General features: G+C 38.8%; 1 protein-coding gene across 4 annotated transcripts in view; it reads right to left on the bottom strand.

The window, feature by feature from the left end:
* Positions 1-20,857, bottom strand: part of LOC136883507 (fatty acid synthase) — an 830,097-nt gene that overhangs the window by 100,024 nt on the left and 709,216 nt on the right. For all 4 annotated transcript variants that reach the window (XM_068229677.1, XM_068229680.1, XM_068229678.1 and 1 more), the window contains one exon: positions 1,069-1,316. In XM_068229677.1, the coding sequence (XP_068085778.1) occupies positions 1,069-1,316 (248 nt within the window). The remainder of the gene's footprint in view (positions 1-1,068; positions 1,317-20,857) is intronic.

Below are 20,857 nucleotides of genomic sequence, written 5' to 3'. Positions count from 1 at the left end.
GGATTCCAATATATAATATTTAGCAGGTGACTATATAACCATCATATTTTGATCGAGATACTGACCCATTGGAGTATTTTTATATTTTCCTTCTTTTTTTTTTTTTTGCTAGTGGCTTTACCTCGCACCAACACAGGTAGGTCTTATGGCGATGATGGGATAGGAAAGGCCTAGGAGTTGGAAGGAAGTGGCCATGGGCTTAATTAAGGTGCAGCCTGGTGTGAAAATGGGAAACCATGGAAAACCATCTTCAGGGCTGCCGACAGTGGGAATCGAACCCACTATCTCCCAGATGCAAACTCACAGCCGCGCGCCTCTGACCGCACAGCCAACTCGCCCAGTTTTATATTTTCCTTGGTGATGAGATTTTTGAGATAATTACGAATGACACTTAAAATATGAGTAATTTTGGTTTATGGTGTCAAATTTGCTGATGAAGAGAGTGGCCAACTCTCGAAACATGTAGGAATAATAATTGTGTAAACTAACGAGTTTATAATAAACATTGACAGGGTGGACCTAACAACCACCCGTGGCATTTTTCCATTTGATTCGACCTGTGAAACGTGGCTTACAGGCCACTGAAATGAAGTTCCTCCATCCTTGTCTTCAAAAGACAAGGAGAGATAAAACTAGGAATGAGAATGTCTGATAAAAACTTGGATTGGACAAGAATCTGTTGGAAACCTTAGAATTAAACAGATTATGATGGTACGGTCCTATGAAAAGAATGGCTACAAATAGGACCCCAAGAACATAAGAACATACTATAAAAGGATTGTTCCTGGTAAGAGGCACAGAGAGAGGCCTTGTGATGGCGAGGAAGAACAAATGTTCAAAGACCTTACGAAAGGTGAAGTAAATTGGCAGCCAAAAGTAGGACAGCAGCCGTGGATGGACAGGACAAAATGAAGGAGGCTCATAAACACCTTCATCCAATTTACTGGAGCAAAGAACTGATGATGATGATGATGATGATGATGAAGAAGAATTTGTGAGAAATCAAGAGGAGTGTAGTTAAAACTTAGCTTCTTTCTGTACCGACTAGCAGAAAGATAATCTACTCACCACAGCTAAGTTGAAGATTCCTCCAACAGGGGCCAGTTTATTAGCCTCACTTATCAATTGCTTGACACCATCATAAGTAGATATGTCTTGTTTGGAGATAACAATGTTGACTCCATACTTCTTCCAGAGGCAGACACGAGAACTTTGATATCCATTTACAATGCCCTTTCGTGAGGTTAGCACAAGGTTTTTTGCTCCTCGACATACCAGCCAGTCTGCAAGCTCCAGTCCAAATCCACCCAAACCTCCTGAAAGACAGGAATTTAACATGTCATTTTACCAATTCCAATGAAAGCTTTTAGTGATACCTGTCACTTTACCAGGCAATGATCCAGTCACATTCGCTTTGATACCACATTACAAAATTGTCATAAAAAGTTCATCAATAATTTCCTTTTCAGTATATTGTTTACTCTTTGCTTTCTCATTTAGTAATTCAGAAGAAATGTGCAGTAATCAATCACTAATATAACCTAGCAGGAGGCAGCGAAAAGTTACCGGTACTTTAGCCGATGCACCCATGCAGGTGGACTAGGGAGATGCTTGCTTTATTCCCAAGTGGTGGTGATAAAGTGTGCAGTCAGGCAGCGCAGGAAACATGGTTAGTGGTAAGCATATGCAATTAATGTTTAGCTTACAAATGGAGTTCTTGTTGAGTGCAAGTTATAAGTGTTGCATTCCGACACTTGTTGAACGTTATTTGTGTTAGCTAAACTTCCTCAAGAAGAAATCATGTGGCAGAAACATTTGCAAATCTCTACATCTTTTCCATGTTAAATGCCTGTGTTCTTTGTTTGTGGGGAATTTTGTCACCTGTGTGTCATCAAGAAAGGACAGCAGAATTTCATTTTTGTCTTTAAAAAAATTAGTATTGTGGAAAATGAAGAAATATGAACTATGGACTCTGCAGGAATTATTTTAATGTAACTAGAAGAAAATGTTAATTTAAATGTGTTTTGAATATTATTGTAATATTTCTTTTATGCAATTTAGGGAAACCTCAAGAATAATATTTGGAACTGTAAATGAACATTTACAGTGTTAAGCTGTTAACTGACCTTGTATTTAAATTTAATTTGTGTTGTATTAGTGGTGTATCAGTTGAATTAATTTCAAGAAGTGTGAAGAAAAAAACATTCTGGACTTAAGGAAGAAATTTGTTTTAATGTAACTTGAAGAATTTATTGGAAGTTATTTTCTTTAATTATTGTGTGAAGAAGAACTAAATGGTATTATCATTTTATATTCTGTACTTCAAGAATTGTAATTTTGTAATGTGTTTGAAAAATTTAAAAGGGCTTTATTTTCGAGGCAGCCTATACCGCACGTGTGATTACCATTGACGAAAACTTTTGTGTTGCAATAGAAATGTTCGAGAACTTGTGAAATTGGTTATGCAATTGGATTGATCAGTATAACGACCTTTCTGATTGGCGAAAAACGGGAATCTAGAGAAATTCGGTGTCCTATTGGTTATTTGTGATCGGTCTATTTCCAGCCTTCTGCCGGCTTTGCGTGTGTGATGCGTATTGCCAGGGTCTTTGAATTCGGATCACTGTAGTGGGCGGACGTGTCTTGCGTCCATCCCGCCTTGGGTCTCCAGTTTCTCACGGTAAGCGCTAATTTTCTAATTCTTTTGTATTTCCATTCATTTAAATTAATTCTAGTGTTTCAGTATTTTCTCTTTTAATGTAACTTTCAATGTTTTAAATTCAACGTGTCGGAGTTTGCCCTAGATTCCCAATGTCACTAATTTCAATTTTTGGAATGACTGTGTTTTCGACAGACAGTCACCTGCATTTTGCTATTGCTAATATATTGTAATTCTGTACAATCTTACTATGTTAAACCTTGTATTTTACAAATTTACTCAAGTATCTTGATTATGTCTTTATTTTGATTTAGTAGATTTGTATTTTGTTAATTTTAATATAGCTGAGCTAGAGGGTGATTCTCGTGAACCTTTTCTTCCCCATAACGGCATACTTTTGCATGGACCTCAATAGGGCTCCTTCATGTTCCACAATCCTTCCTTAGTTGTTGTTTATTAGGTCTATAAGTTATGTTTATAAGTCAACAGTCCTATTTCCAAGCTTAGATATGAAACCTCCACTACATCGCTGATATGTTTCTATTTCCCCATGTTTATTTTATTATTATTATTATTGTTTGGTTTTATTATTATTTTCATTATTATTATTATTGTGTATGTGCCTTGACATGTTCTTTATTTGTGGGGAATTTTAAAACAGAAAGTGTATAAGAAAAGTCCACATATCCTGAAAAATGAAATCAGACGCAAAATTTCAGAGGTGAAAATACGAGTGTTCTGGAATTTTTTACATCGGTGCAACATTTGTATCAAGAATGATGGACATCATTTTCAACAGCTGCTTTGACGATTAGTAAAATCTACATTAATTCTCAACTTCGTTTATTATTAATTCTTAACTAATTAATGGTTATGACATTGAACGACTGTCCATTCTGCTCCAGCTTATCGGTGAGTCTAGAAATGGATTGCAGGTGATCTGTTTCCCCCAATGTCCCCTGGATAGTGAACTAACTTTTTGCTGCCTCTCCTGGTAGAATAGAAGCTTTAATGTGGGAAGTTTGTATTAGAATTCATCAATCCCAATTATTTTACATCTGTTTCTTCTTAGCCTTCAATGAGCTTATGCTAGAGACAATGACACTGCAGGTGGAGGAAAAGAGATTCACATGAGAAGATATCCAAGAATGTATGAAGATAGGAAGAAGTGGTGAACGCCTGTATACCACACACAGGAAATTAGAGTTGAAAATGATGATGATGATAAAGACAATGATGATGTGACATATAAGTTTGTTATGAGTTAAAGAGAGGTAAACTCAGGGAAACGGGGTGGACTAGGGGGTGGAAATGACAGTATTGGAAGCATGAAGTCAAGTAAGGATGACATAAAATTGTTAATGGGGCCGGAACATGTACCAACTGTGTGAATTTAAATTTTTCCTTTAAGACGCACTTGTATTGCCTAAGGTGGGCCAATTATAATAGTGTTTACTAGCTGTAGTACCCGCCATTGACAGGGCAATCATATAGCATGTGCAGAGTTATCTAACTCCTCAGTTACTTTCCGCCAATATTCAGTACGCTGTTTTACTCAGGACACAGCAGCATTCCCATCTATTGGAGATGACTGGCAGCAGAAGAGACAAATCACGTCACAACAATGGTCAATGTAATGTTATTGCTATCAGTTTTATGAGCTCCCCATGTTGTAGGCATTCACATTTAGTTTTATTCTGACTCTTTGATATTAGGACATATAAAGTAAAGGGAGTCCTTCTTTCTTTTATGACCCCTCTTGTCTTATCTTCACAATTTTTTCTCATTTTTTATAATCATCTTCACAATTTTCCTTGTCGATATCCACCAATGACTTTGCAGTTTTACACCTTAAGACAATCATGACAAAAACCATCGCAAATTAACACGATTGAACAATATTTCAATATTAACAATGCTCGGCGCTGATACGGACTAAGCAACGAAAGTCTAAATTCATAAATTCTGTTATCTTAGTTGGCACAGTAAAACTGTATAAGACATAAATGATAGAAATTGTATTCTCTATAACTTTCGTTACGCAGTACTTATCGACAGAACCAATTACGTAGGTATTAAAAAATTAAATTTTAGGCACCTTGACCTAAACTACCATTTCATCCAACAAGAATAAAAGTACAGTATTTAATAATAATAATAATAATAATAATAATAATAATAATAATAATAATAATAATAATAATAATAATAATAATAATAATAATAATAATAATAATAATAATAATAATAATCATCATCATCATCATCATCATCATCATCATAGGGTCCTAGGAGTCAACCTAGGAGGGGTCTTCACGGCCCTGGCAAATGGGAGTGAAATGCATCATTGCGACCATCTGCAACAATAAACTATTGGATTCAGCAAGAGAATCCAACTAGCCTCTTTCACTCCAACTCCAGCACGTAACCTACAAGAGGTGCCCCTGTTAAGCCGAGCAACCCAGTGGAAGGTTGGGTAACCAATCCCAGCAGGAAACTGGGTCAGTGAACTGATCAGTGCTGGGGGCTCCAAGGCTCACAACCTTGGTAGTACCTTGGTCGGTGCGAAATATCACCGACCCCAGTCTACAGTTTTTCAACTGTGAAAAAAGCATGGAGGAAATTTCAGCTAAAGCTACTACCCCAGGTGGTAACCAATCCACCGTCGTCTTGTACGACGTTAGCGGGCCTTCGGATTCTGGGGAGCCTGCACCGACATGCTCGGAGGTATCGGAGACTCCACGAAAGATCAAACATAGGGCCAAGAATTTCTTTGCTACCTTTAATGCCAATTCTCTCCAGAAGGTAGGAAAACTGAAACAGCTCACAGATATCCTATCAGAACAGCAAATTTTGATTGCAGCAATTCAGGAAACGAGATTTACAGATGAGCAGGCCTTTGAATCTGAAGGTTACAGGATCTTCAAGGGTAAACCTGGTAAACGTGTCATACCAACTGTCCCCCACCTTGGCACAGCATTTGTAGTCAACAAAATGATTCTGGACTCAATAACAAATTTCACCTCTGTGAATAGCAGAGTCTCGACTCTGTCCTTTCGAAGCACAAACAAAATGTATACTATTGTGAACGTTCATGCGCCTATCAACCAAGCGAACAAGAGAGACCCAGAGGGAACTGATAGATTCTGAGAAGAACTTGAGGAGATTTTATCCAAGATTCCAGACAAACATACCATAATCGTGCTTGGCGATTTCAATGCCGAGGTAGGCAAAGAGAGAAAGTTCCAAAACATCGTTGGAAACTATCCTGCTCACCACAGAACAAATCGTAATGGAGAAAGGCTAATAGAGCTGTGTAAGGCATTTAACCTTGTAATGAAGTCTACTGCTTTTAAACACCTGCCCAAGAAACAGAAAACCTGGAAATCCCCAAATCACCTTGGTGAATTCCAGATTGATCATGTCGCGATCGCACGGAAGGCTCAAAGAGAAATTCAGAATGTTAAAGTTCTAAGACAAGCAAAACTGGACTCAGATCACTATCTATCCAAGATAAAAACCAAACTGCTCCCGAGAAACACAAGGAGAGTTCGAGCCAAAAGGATTGAAAGATTTGATAGAGAAAAACTAGGATCTAACCATGAGTTCACTCAGAAACTACAATCGGTGGATGCAGAAAACTGGGAACAACTGCGTGAGGCCCTGGTCAAAACAGCTAAAGAGACGGTTCAGCTTACTAAGCCCAGGAAGCATGCTTGGTAGAACAGTGAATGCGATGCAGCGATAAGGCAAAGACAGCTCACCTGGCAGAAATGGAACTCGCTAAAGAACCAAGTCAACTGGACAAACTTCTTGAATGAGAGAAAGTGTGCAGCAAAAACCATCCGCAGCGTTAAATGTGCTTTTGATAAACACCAGCTGGCTCATATTGAGCAGGATTTCAAGAACAATACATGCGACTTTTATAAAACATTTAAAAGCAACTTGAGGAAATACGACCCACCGAGCCTACAGTTCAGAGACTCCAATGGAAACCTAGCCCATAATGACAAGGAAAACTGCCGGAACCTTGCAAAATACTTCGAATCCCTTCTTAACTGTGAGGCCCCAATGTCCAGATTCACATTTGAAGATAAAACAACAGTCCACCGAGATTCAGCTCCACCTACGAAAGAGGAAGTCAGGCAGATTATCCAATCCTTGAAGAATAATAAAGCGCCGGCTAGATCCAGAGCTGGGTGATTACCAAGGAGGTTTCAGGAAAGGACGGTCATGTGTGGAGCAGATTATGAATCTGAAATCTGTCCTTTCATATCTTAAACTAAGGAGCAAGCCTTTTGTAGTAACGTTCATCGACTTTAAGAAGGCCTATGATTCAATTGATAGAACTACCCTACTTCAGATCTTAAAGGAATTTGGCTTGGACGGTAAAACAAGAGTGATCATCCAACAGACTCTCACCAACACCATCTCAAAAGTGAAGTTTAGAGGACAGATTTCAGAGGCCTTTGAAATACGGACAGGAGTTAGGCAAGGAGATGGTCTCTCACCTCTGTTGTTCAACTGCGTTCTTGAGAAAGTGATCCGTGAATGGCGCAGAAAAATGAGTTATGAAGGAGTCGAAAGCGGAGTCAGACTAGGCCACAAGAACAAGAACCTTTCAATTGACTGTCTAGCATTTGCAGACGATCTCGCGGTTTACGCTGATTCCTTGGATATGGCCACGAAGCAGATCAACCAGCTTCAAACACAAGCTGCAAAGGCGGGCCTCTAAATCTTCTTTGAGAAAACGAAATTCATTACAAACATCAAACTGGCGCCAAGTGAGCTGGAAGGAACTCACGAAAAAGTCAAGCGAGTTGAAAAATTTAAGTATCTTGGTGAATGGATAGAACCTAACTTGTCCAAAAAAGAAGCCTTTTCTTTACACATGAATAAAATGGAAATGGCTTACCATCTGACTAAAAATGTCTATAACAAAAGATCTATATCTCTGAATGCAAACATCAAACACTATTGCACTGTTATCCGGCCAGAGGCTCTATATGCAGCGGAATGTCTCGCCATGAACAAAAAAAGGCATGATGGAGAAATTGGAGGCCAAGGAAAGAAAGATTTTGAGAAAAATCTTAGGTCCAGTCAAAGACAACGGCGAGTTTAGGAGACAGCACAACCAGGAGTTGTACTCGCATGTGGAGAAAATAACTGATGTGATGCGAAAAAGGAGGATTACTTTTTATGAACACATGGCCCGAATGAATTCAACACGGTTAACCAACCGCATTTTCACTTTCCTCCAAGAGAAAAAGGCAAAGGGGGCATGGTTCAGTGAAGTACAGAAAGATCTGCAGGAGATTGGGATCTAATTTGAAGATATCCAGGAGTGTGTCCCACTTAAGAAAAAACTCCAAGAACATCAGAGTTTCCTACCAAAGCCGAAGATGAAAACTGGAAAGGCATGGACGGAAGAGCGAAAGGAACAACACCGTATACGAATGAAGGAATACTGGACCAACATTAAAGCTCAAGGGAAACAGTTGAAATGATGTGGTCCTTAGGTGGCCGAAGCGAAACAATAATAATAATAATAATAATAATAATAATAATAATAATAATAATGCTATTTGCTTTACGTCCCACTAACTACTTTTTCGGTCTTCGGAGACGCTGAGGTGCCGGAATTTAGTCCCACAGGAGTTCTTTTACGTGCCAGTAAATCTACCGACACGAGGCTGACGTATTTGAGCACATTGAAATACCACCGGAATGACCCAGGATCGAACCTGCCAAGTTGGGGTCAGAAGGCCAGCGCCTCAACCATCTGAGCCACTCAGCCTGGCAGTACAGTATTTAGAAGCTAGACAGTAGTGCCTTATGCCCTGAATTTACAATCTGATTTTCATAAAATTCTCTTCAGCCATTTTCTCGTGGTTCGGCACTGATATGGACTTCGCAACAAAAATCAAAATTCATGAATATCTCTGTTATCATAGGCGGTACGGTAAAAATGTATGACTTAAATGATCAGAAATTTAATTCTATACCACCTTAGTTGTGCAGCATTTATTGATAGGACCTCTATTAACATAGATACTTGAGAATTAAAGTTTGGGCCTTTCTCTAAAATACCATTTCACTCAGCGTGAATAAAATTAAACCTAGATTATAGTGACTCATTCCTCACTTTACAATCCAATTTTCATTAAATACTCTTCAGCCATTTTTTTGTCATGCGCATATGTACAGACAGACAGACAGACAGACAGACAGACAGACAGACAGACAGACAGACAGACAGACAGACAGACAGACAGACAGACAGACAGACAGACATGATAGAAAATTAATAAGTGCATTTCTGAGCTAAAGTTCAGACATGTGGCTTTGGTTATTCCCCACGCTCCAGGTTATCACACACTTGTGGAACAAGAGATAAAAGAATTTTTGTGCATTTTATTTCGCTCACGTCAGTTGCAATCATGGCGTCATGCAGATGTGTTGTTGTTGATGAAGATGGAATATGAAAGCTAATAGATAGTGTTTTAGAGAGTGATTATGAAGACAGTGATGTTTGTGATGATGAAACAGACCCTGAAGGTCTTAGTTCGAGTGATGCGTGTAATAGTGCTGATGACACGGAAAGTGATACAAATGACGACGGTGGGCCAAGTCTTTCGAAACGAGTTCATACTTTGGCGCAGACTAACTTGAATGACTGGAACTGGACAAAAAGTGACAACATCCCTGTTGTACATATGTTTAGTGAATACAGAGGGGTTGAAAAAGTTTGATATGCAGCCACTACCTGAACTTGCAGTTTTTTGTGAATACATGAACCCTTTGTTTGACAAAATATCTGATGAGACAAATGCTTATGCACCAAGACAGTTGAGCAATCCTGACAGAAAGAAAGTGAAAGATGATGACAAATGGTTTGAGACTACACCCGACGAAATTAGTGCATACTTTGTGTTAGTTATTCTAATGTCACAAATGCGAAAATCAAGAATTCAGTTATCTTCTTCTTCTTCATGTGCCATGTCCTCGCAGAACGTTGGCGATCAGTAGCATGATCTGTTGTTTGTTCATAGCTGTTCTGAACAGAGTAAGCTTTGTCACCCCAAACCACTGGCTCAAGTTGCCGAGCCATGATGTCCTACTTCTCCCCGGACCACGTTTTCCATTAATTTTCCCTTGGAGTATTACTTGCAGAAGGTGGTATTTAGAGTTCCGCATCATATGACCAAAGTATTCTAGTTTCCTTCTCTTGATGGTAGTGAGAATTTCTGGTTCTTTGTTCATACGGTGCAAAACGTCTATATTGGTCATTTTAGCTGTCCAAGGTATCTTAAGCATCCTTCGGTACGTCCACATTTCAAATGCTTGCAATCTCTTGCACATGGTCTCAGTTAGTGTCCATGCCTCAACGCCGTACAACAGAATGCTGAAAACGTAGCACCGGAGTAGTCGTGTCCGTAGTGAAATGGAAAGGTCACGGCTTGTCAAAAGTTTCCTAAGTCTCTGAAAAGAAGTTCTGGCCTGCTCAATTCTGCATCGGATCTCGTGAGTAAGGTCCCAGTCATCATTGATGTGACATCCCAGGTATTTAAATGTTGCCACTCTCGCGATCTGTTCCTTCGCTGTTGTGAGATTACCTCGAATGCCATCTTCATTCCTACTTATAACCATCCACTTGGTCTTCTTTACATTAAGCTTCAAGCCCATTGCGCTGCTGGCTTCAGTGACAGCATTAAGTAGTTCCTGTAGATCCTGGAGATTGGTTGCAAGTAGCACCGTGTCATCGGCGTACCTGATGTTATTTATGATGAAACCATTAACCACAATTCCTTGAGTCTTTCCGTAAAGAGCATCTCGAAAAATCTTTTCTGAATAGATGTTGAAAAGCATGGGGGAAAGAATACAGCCTTGGCGAACTCCTTTCATAATTGAGACTTCTTCCGAGACACGACCATCAACTCTTATGCCAGCACACTGGTTCCAGTAGAGATTACCAATAATACGAATGTCCCGTCCATCAAGTCCTAATTCCCGAAGAATGTTCATAAGTTCATCATGGCGGACTGTATCGAAAGCCTTCTCGTAATCGATGAAACAAGCAAAAACATCGACATTGACATCTCGGCACCGTTGGACTAATATCTGCAGACTGAATAATGCCTCTCTAGTACCAAAACCATGCCTGAAGCCAAACTGCGAGGTTCCGATATTCTCCTCACATTTATGATAAATTCTCGCATGCAAGACTTTTAGGAATACTTTCAGAACGTGGCTCATCAAACTAATTGTTCTATATTCATTGCAGAATTTTGCATTGGCTCTCTTAGGCAATATTACGAAAGTCGATTTGAGCCAGTCTCGAGGAATGGTTCCACTGCGGTGGATACTGTTGAATAGGTCAACTAATAATGAAAGGGATTTTTCTTTCTCAAGGAGTTTCAGTATCTCGGCATACATCTCATCAGGGCCTGGAGCCTTCCCATTCTTCGCTGTTCTTATGGCATATTCTACTTCTGCACGTGTGATTTCCACACCATCGTCTGCCCAAACACCATGATCCACATTTCTGCGATCCAAGAAGAGATTTTGTACATATTCCATCCATTCCTTAAGTTTCTCTTCTGTGCTCGCTAAGATGTCACCATTCTTATTAAGGAGGACTCCACTACCTTTCCTGTTATATGCACCAGTTACTTGTTTCACTTTCTTGTACATGTTAAAAAAATCATGTTTGGAATTCATTAATTCTATTTCGTTGCATTCCTCAGAGAGTTGTTGTTCTTTTGCGTTCCTTATTCTTTGTCGTATTAAATTCTGCAAACTTTTGTACTTTACAGGATCTTTGTTTTTAAAAGACCTTCTCTGGTCCATCAGTTTCAGGATTTCTTCTGTCATCCATGGCTTGTTTTTCCTTCTTCCAGCATTCATTAATTTTACTTGACTTACGTCGTTAATTGCACATTTGATGTGATTCCAAGTGCCTTCAACATCATTTATATTAACGCTGTTTTGAACTTCCGCAAGTTTTACACGTAGAGCTGACTGAACTTCATCCTTCAGTGCTTGATCTTGAAGCTTCTGAATCTCAATCCGACTAAAACTCTCCTTTAAATGACATTTCTTCAGCCTGAGATTCATGGAAGCAAACAGTAGGCTATGGTCTGAGTTGATATCAGCACCTGGATATGTTTTCACACATTTGATGGAATTTCTGAACCGCTTGTTAATTGTGATGTAATCAATCTGGTTCCTAATACTGTTGTCAGCATTAGAGGTCCACGTATAGAGGCGACGTGGAGGTAGCTGAAAATACGTGTTTGCTATAATAAGGCTCTGCTCTTGGCACATCTGGACCAGTCGATCACCTCGAGTATTGCTTGTTCCTAATCCGTAGTCACCGACTACATCAGCCCGTCGACCATGGCCGACTTTAGCATTGAAATCGCCCATCACAATGTTTATCTCAGATGGTTTGGTATATGACAGGGCTGCTTCGATTTTCGTGTAAAAATCTTCGACATCAACGTCTGACGCATCACATGTTGGAGCATATACTTGGATGATATTCACTAAAATTGGTCGTGCATTAAGCTGTATTAAACATACCCTATCTGATACTGGAATAAAATTTTTCACAGACTTACTGATATCTCGATGTACAATGAAACCCACGCCATTAAGATGGCAAGGATCGTCATTACCAGAATAGTATACTTGATAACCACTGACCACACACTTTCCTGAATGAGGCCAACGCATTTCGCTAATGCCAAGAACGTCGATCTTGAGTCTCTCCATCTCTCTGATGGCGTTATGAGTCTTTCCACTTTGAAACAAGCTGCGAACATTCCACGTTGCTATCCTTCTCATGACTGGCCCGGAGATTCTTAGCACCCCCTGCCCACTGAAGGGCTGCCGGGGACTGGGGGCCTTGGTTTCATGTTTTCCAGTCATGCTAAAGATTTTCCTGGGGATTAAATACGAGGTGGTTTCCCGTTGCCTTCCTCGCGCAGTTTTGAGACCGCTTACACCACTATGGTTACGCTCCCAAATGTGTGTCACATCACCGTATCAGCCGGTACCTTGGCTGACGCCAACGTGCACTAATGGCGAAGCTGCTGCCCTCCGTCATTATGGATTCCAGTGGCATTTCCTCCACTGAGGGCCATATCCCTCCCTAAAGGTCGGGTTATTTCCCGCCGCCCAACATTCGGCGTTGAGACACTAGCTGTACGGTCTACTCCATATATCATAACAGATTCTGTGGTCTAGGTAACACCGGATATGTAGTGTGAAGTTCCTATGTGAATCGTGGTTTCTATGGCAATTATGCTGAATCGGACATGATGGCTGACACTTAGGGCAAGAGACTATAGATAGATTTAATAAATTGCCGTTCTATCTAGTGTTATCTATGGAATGATTGTGGGAAATCCAATATGGCTGTCACTTAGGGCGTAAAACTTTCACAAATATAACCCTAATAACAGCAAATAGAGATCGTAAAACTACTAAATAACACCAACACTAGGTCAGCACATCAAAATAAGCCATAAACATCCAACAGAAATCACAACAGAAGCATACTTCTTGCATTTAGTTCGATATATTATGCAGCACAACTTCACTACAACCTTTACCACAGATGGCATTCATTCAGTTATACTGGAGTAAAAACAGGTCTATAGACACTCCCATTTTTCATGAAACCATGAGCAAGAGAAGATTCATTATAATTTCACAATTTTTACATTTTGTTGATGATGAACGAATCGATAGTACTGTAGTGACAAACTCAGAAAGATTAGACCTATAATACAATATTTCTGTTCCAAATTTTCTGAATTATATTTACCTTCACAAGACATTGCTCTAGATGAAAGTCTAATGAAGTTCAGAGGCCTTCTTTCATATGTCCAGTGCAATAGGTCTAAATGTTCAAGGTTTGAAATAAAAATTTACAAAATTTGTGAATCTAGTTCTGGCTACTGTCTAACCTTCAAAGTTTATATAGGTAATGATGTAACAGATCCAAGTCTGCCGGCAAGTACAAACGTGCTCAATATGTGTGAACCATTGTTAGGCCGAGGGCAAACTTTGCTTTTAGATAACTGGTATTCCTCCCCAGATTTATTCAAAAGGCTGGATGACAAGAAGACAAATATAATTGGAACTGTTCAACAGAAACAAAAAGACATGCCTCACAATATCAGTAAAACTAAACTCAAATGTGGAGAGTATGAGACATGGGCTGCCAACAGTATATTATGTGTGAAGTGGAAAGATAACAAGGATGTTTGCTTTCTCACCACTAAACACAAATCAGCTGACATGACGGGGACAGGCAAACTCAGACAAAAGAGAGGACAAACTCCTAGGAAGGAAGTGATAAATCCCAAGTGAGGCCTTGAACACTGGAAGGGAATGGGTGGAGTTGACCTTCAGGATCAGGTGACATCTCTGTTCCCTGTCATGCGATGCACAGTAAAAGGATGTAGAAAAATATTCTTTAACCTCCTAGATATATGCATTTTCAATTCCTTCACTGTGTATCACAATATCACTGCTAACAAAAAGACAAGCTACACAGACTTCAGATCTAGCATTGCAAAGCAGCTACTTGAAACTGTTCAGTTGCTGGAGTACTCTGTTCGAAGTCGACCTTCAGTGAGAACCACCCCTACCAGATTACAAGCTAAATCATGGGCCCACTTTCCCATCCATAATCCCCCAACAGAGAAGAAAACAAAAGCCATGAAAAGGTGTGTTGTGTACTACAGCTGAGGTAAGAGAAATGAAAGTTGCTGGCAGAGCAAAATGTGTGGTGTAGCACTTCAATTAGAAGAATGTTTTGAGGTGTACCACACTCAGCAGACGTATTAGAAAAGCGGCATAGGTAAGCTTATTCCTTCGTTATTATGCATGCAAATTTTCTGAAAGGAATCTTTACTGGTTGGTTTTGTATGATTTCTTAAATAATACTGTGCAAACGACTGCCGTTGTGTGGGATTTAAATGTTAATAATAATGTTATTTGCTTTACGTCCCACTAACTACTTTTTCGGTCTTCTGAGATGCCGAGGTGCCAGAAATTAGTCCCGCGGGAGTTCTTTTATGTGCCAGTAAATCTACCGACACGAGTCTAACGTATTTAAGCACCTTCAAATGCCACAAGACTGAGCTAGGATCGAACCTGCCACGTTGTGGTCAGAAGGCCAGCGCCTCAACCGTCTGAGCCACTCAGCCTGGAGGATTTAAATGTAATTTCTCAGTGAACTGCTATGGTTTTCAAATAGGATGCAATGGGTTAAAATGTTAAACTTAAATATTAAATAAAAGTATGAAACAAGAATCTGGATATATAACATAGTAAAGCTAAAACTAGTATACAAAATCATTAAAATATGGACAACACTAAATTAAAAATGTGATAACATAATAAAATAACAACTATCTCAACGTCAGTCTAAAACCATGCGTCTGAAACTAAAACTAGTATCTTCATCTTTCTAGAAAGTGTGGAACTTGTATATTCTCGAATATGTAATTCCAAGATAGTCACAAAAGATCTTGCCCAAAGTTAAAGTTCATGTGTTAAAACTGAAAAAAAAAAGGTTGCATTTGTACAAGAATATAAATTTTGAGTGGGTTGTGAAACATGTAGTTGGTGCGTCGTAAATAATATATGGGTGAGTATGCAAAGTTTGTGAATAGAGACAGTTATAAAAATAAGACATTGACTGGAATTACTGCTGAGAATATCATAAAGGTAAACTGTATGACAATATAGTAACAATGGATGTAAGGCCCTTTGTAGAGAATACTTGATAGTTGAATGGAACATTATTTCTCTGGAATGAAACGAAAAGGAAAGAATTTTTAAAAACCCCTGGAAGAGCTAAAAGATCCCCTATTTGGCTTAACTAGAACTGGTACTTACAGTACATGTAAAACTAGATGTTATACACGTCCTCCCATTACAGCAGTGTTAGCTTGTCTGTTGGCCCTACTTCGAGTGTTATATCTATGTATTCTCTAATATTCTGTACAAACGGCCTTACATCCAATGTGACTGTATTGTCATCTACAGTTTGCCTTTATGATATTCTCAGCAGTAATTCCAGCCAATGTCGTATTTTTATACCTGTCTCTATTCACAAACTTTGTATTATATTATATTATATTATATTATATTATATTATATTATATTATATTATCAAGATTACCAGACACCAGGATATTGAAACAACTATTCGATTACTTTTTGAAGAATAAAATCAATAATAATTGGTTCAAAGAAGTTCAGGATGATTTGGAAGAATTGGGTACAACTCGGCAACAAATCAAAGACAGAAAAGAGAAGAGGATTTTGAAGAACAAAAGCATAAGTCTCAAACTAAAAACAGTTGAACAGAAACAATATACTATATCAGACACACAAAGGGCTTCCAGGTCGGAGAGGATGAGAAAGTTCTGGGAGAAGAAAAAGAAGAAATTAACTCAAATGTATTGATTTCAGTGCTCCAATGTGGGCATAAAATATGTAAATAAATAATATTTTATTATATTATCTATATTATATATTATTTATGATGCACCAACTACGTATTTCACAACTCACTCAAAATTTATATTCTTGTACAAATGCAACTATTTTTTCAGTTTTAACACATGAACTTCAACTTTGGGCAAGATCTTTTGTGACTATCTTGGAATTACATATTCGAGAATATACAAGTTCCACACTTTCTACAAAGATGAAGATCTAGTTTTAGTTTCAGACACATGGTTTTAGACTAACATTGAGATAGTTGTTATTCTATTATGTTATCACAGTTTTAATTTAGTGTTGTCCATATTTTAACGATTTTGTATACTAGTTTTAGCTTTACAATGTTAAATATCCAGTTTCTTGCTTATTATTTTTATTTAATATTTAAGTTTAACATTTTAAGATTGACTAAAGGCTTAAGATGCCCTCCAGAAGGGGCAAAACATGTACCATAAAGCTCTATAGCTGTTTATAAATGTAACCACGTAACAGTGGATAGTATTGAATAGGTGGACCAATAAAAATACCTTGTTATTCTTGTACATACCACTTAATCAAGCAGCTCATCTCCTTTCTCCCAAGTCTTCCCAGCCCAAACTTGCAACATTTTTTTACCACCACTCTTTTGTCGGAAATCACCCAGAACAAATCGAGCTGCTCTTCTTTGGATTTTTTCCAGTTCTTGAATCAAGCAATCCTGGTGAGGGTCCCATACACTGGAACCATACTCTAGTTGAGGTCTTACCAGAGACTTATATGCCCTCTCCTTTACATCCTTACTACAACCCCTAAATACCCTCATAACCATGTGCAGAGATCTGTACCCTTTATTTACAATCATATTTATGTGATTACCCCAATGAAGGTCTTTCCTTATATTAACACCTAGGTACTTACAATGATCCCCAAAAGGAACTTTCACCCCATCAACGCAGTAATTAAAACTGAGAGGACTTTTCCTATTTGTGAAACTAACAACCTAACTTTTAACCCCTTTACCATCATATCATTGTCTACTGTCCATCTCACAACATTATCAAGGTCATTTTGCGGTTGCTCACAATCTTTTAACGTATTTATCACTCTGTACAGAATAACATCATCTGCAAACAGCCTTATCACTGATTCCACTTCTTTACACATATCATTGATATCATCATCATCATCATCATCATCATCATCAGTTTTCCACTCCAGTTGCCCGGGTGTGTTTACGAGCACTCTCCACTTCTGTCTGTCCATGTACCAGTCTTCTCTCAAGACGACATCCCAGCTGACTCCTCTTGTTCGTATGTCCTCTTTCACTTGGTCCAGCCATCTCTTCCTAGGTCTTCCTACCGGTCGTTTTCCGGCCACGACTGTGTGTAGCCATTGTTTTGCTGTCCTTCCATCGTCCAATCGTTTGACATGGCCAAACTATTTCAAACGGGCCCCTGTCACTTTTTCATTCAGGGATGGGTACACACCAGCTTATCCCTTATTCTTTCATTCCTTACCCTGTCCCTTTTTGTCTTCTGTACCATAGTACGTAGGAACTTCATTTCTGCGGCTTGTAGTTTGCTATCCACTTGTTGGGTTGTTGTGCAGGTTTCTAGGCCATATGTTAGTACGGGGGTGAAGTATGATTGGAATAGAATCTGCTTTGATCTTAAGGGAACTTGTTCGTTCCAGAGGAGGTTCCAAACTTGATGGTAAAACTGAGCTGATTTTTTAATGCGGTTGTTAATCTCATGCTGTATTCTGTTATCACTTGAAATGATGCACCCAAGATATTTATATTGGTCTACTGTTTCCTGCTGTGTACCTTCCAGCATTATTTTTCCTTTCTTCTTCTGCCTGTTGACAGGCATAGTAACAGTTTTCGATTTATTTATTGTTAATCCGTGTGCTTTCAAATGTTCATTCCAGGTGTTCAGCCTCTCTTGGACTTCCTTCTCTGTATTTCCCCAAATTACTACATCATCTGCAAATGCAAATGCATTGATGTCCATATTGTTCTTCTGCTTAATTTCTTTCATGACTTCATCCATGACAGTGATAAAAAGTAAGGGTGAAAGGGTACTGCCTTCTTGCATTCCTTTAGTGATTTGGAACTAATCAGAATTACCGTTTCCTATCTGTACGCAACTGCAGCAGTCTTCGTAAAGCATTTTAACTTTCTGGATAAGACCTTTGGGTACATTTTTCTTTCTTAAGCATTCCCATATAGTCTTCCTTGGAACACTATCAAATGCTTTTTCGAGATCCAAAAACACTAGTGTTAAGTCTTTGCCCTTCTCCCAATGCTTTTCTAACAGTATTCTAAGTGCAAATATGAGATTGGTAGTTGATCGGTGTTCTCTGAATCCATATTGTTCTTCCTGTAGTTGTGGTTCTATTATTTTCCTTAGCCTTTTTTCAAGTATTTTCTCAAATATTTCCAAACCATGAGACAATAAAGTGATCCCTCCATAATTGCTACATTTCTTCCGGCTTCATTTTTGGAAGAGAGGTATTATTATTCCCTTTTTCCAATCATCTGGGACTTTCCTATCCTTCCATATTGCATTAATTACTCTATGAAGCCACTGTATTCCTATTGCACCAGTTGCTTTGATCATATCTGCACTGACTTCATCAAATTCTGTTGATCTTTCTTTGGGCATACTATTAAGGGCAGTCTCTACTTCCTTCCATGTTGGCGGGCTCTCTTGGTCAGGCTCATCATTGCAGCTTAAACTGACCTGCATGGTTACTTCATTGGAGTCTTTCCCAGTGCAGTTGTATAAATTATCAAAATAGGATTTCATGATCTTCCTTATTTCTGTCTCTTCCCTGACTATGTTACCATCTGGTTCCTCTATTGCTGTTATGATATCATTGATATATACAGTATAAGAAAATATAACGGCCCAATAATACTGCCTTGAGGAATTCCCCCCTTAATTATTACAGGGACAGATAAAGCTTCATCTACTCTAATTCTCTGAGTTCTATTTTCTAGAAACATAGCCACCCATTCAGTCACTCTTTTGTCAAGTCTAATTATGCTCATTTTTGCCAGTAGTCTCCCGTGATCTACCCTATCAAATGCCTTAGATAGGTCAATCATGATACAGTTCATTTGACCTCCTGAATCCAGGATAGCTACTATATTGTGCTGGAATCCTACAAGTTGTGCTTTAGTGGAATAACCTTTCCTAAACCCAAACTGCCTTCTATCAAACCAGTTATTAATTTTGCAAACGTGTAATATAATCAGAAAGAATGCGTTCTAAAGCTTACATGCAATGCATGTCAAACTGACTGGCCTGTAATTTTCAGCTTTATGTCTATCACCCTTTCCTTTATACACTCTCCATTAATTTGATATAGCTTCTTCATGCAAACCTTATCAATTCCAGCTGCTTTTTTAGTTTTCAACTTTTGTATCTTACTGTAAATATTATTGCTTTCATACGTAAATTTATTATTATTTATTATTTATTATTATTTATTATTATTATTATTATTATTATTATTATTATTATTATTATTATTATTATTATTATTATACGTAAATTTTAATACTTCTTTAGTATTAGTCACCTCCTCTATCTGGACATTATCCTTGTAACCAACAATCTTTACATACTGCTGATTGAATACTTCTGCCTTTTGAAGATTGCATACACACTCCCCTTGTTCATTAATGATTCCTGGAATGTCCTTCTTGAAACCTGTTTCTGCCTTAAAGTACCTACACATACTCTTCCATTTTTCACTAAAATTTGTATGACCACCAATTATGCTTGCCATCATGTTATCCTTAGCTGACCTCTTCACTAGATTCAATTTCCTAGTAAGTTCCTTCAATTTCTCCTTACTTTGACAGCCATTTCTAACTCTATTTCTTTCCAAACTTTCATTCCAACATCCATGTAAATTACATAGAATGGCTAGGGGAGGACGGGGCTGAGCTCGACGGAGCTTCCGTGCTTGTCATTTATCCTCTTCGTGGCATCGTTGTTCCTCTTCAAACACAGTAACTGATGTAGAAACAGTGTGGTGCCAAAGTGTACTATTCTCAGCACGCATATCCCAGGCTTGAGTGATAATTTCAGGTCTTTTCATAGTACGCATTAGCCGATCCTTGAAACGCCTCAAAGGGGCTCCATAAAGTCTTGTGCCAAAGCAGAGTTCACCATACAGGAGTTGATGAGGAAGCCTGGTTTCACTCATGCGACGGACGTGCCCTATCAATCTGAGACGATGGCCTATGATGGTAGCCTCAATGCTTATTGCATGCACTTTCTCATGAACTGCAAGGTTGGTGACACAGTCCTCCCATTTGATGTTCAAGATGGATCTACATTTTTGCAGATGGAAAGGCTCTAGCTTTTTGATATCCTGACAGTAGAGGGTCCAAGTTTCACAACCATATAGCAGTGTTGATATGACAACAGCATGGTAAACCATGATCTTGGTATGCATTGTAAGGTCCTTCCTTATTCATGAAGACATGACGGGATAAATGTGCAAATGCTGAGCGGGCAGCACCAATTCTCCTATCCACATCTTGTGAGCAGTTAGCACTTTTTGAGAGGATACTTCCTAGATAATAAAAAAGTGGTCGACCTGCTCCAGTGGAGTATCCGCAATGGAGATATTGAAAGCTGCGAGGTTCGACCCAGGTGCAGGCTGTGTGAG

Source organism: Anabrus simplex, chromosome 11, assembly GCF_040414725.1.
Source record: "Anabrus simplex isolate iqAnaSimp1 chromosome 11, ASM4041472v1, whole genome shotgun sequence".
Lineage (NCBI taxonomy): Eukaryota > Metazoa > Arthropoda > Insecta > Orthoptera > Tettigoniidae > Anabrus > Anabrus simplex.
This window is presented reverse-complemented; position numbering and strand designations above follow the sequence as displayed.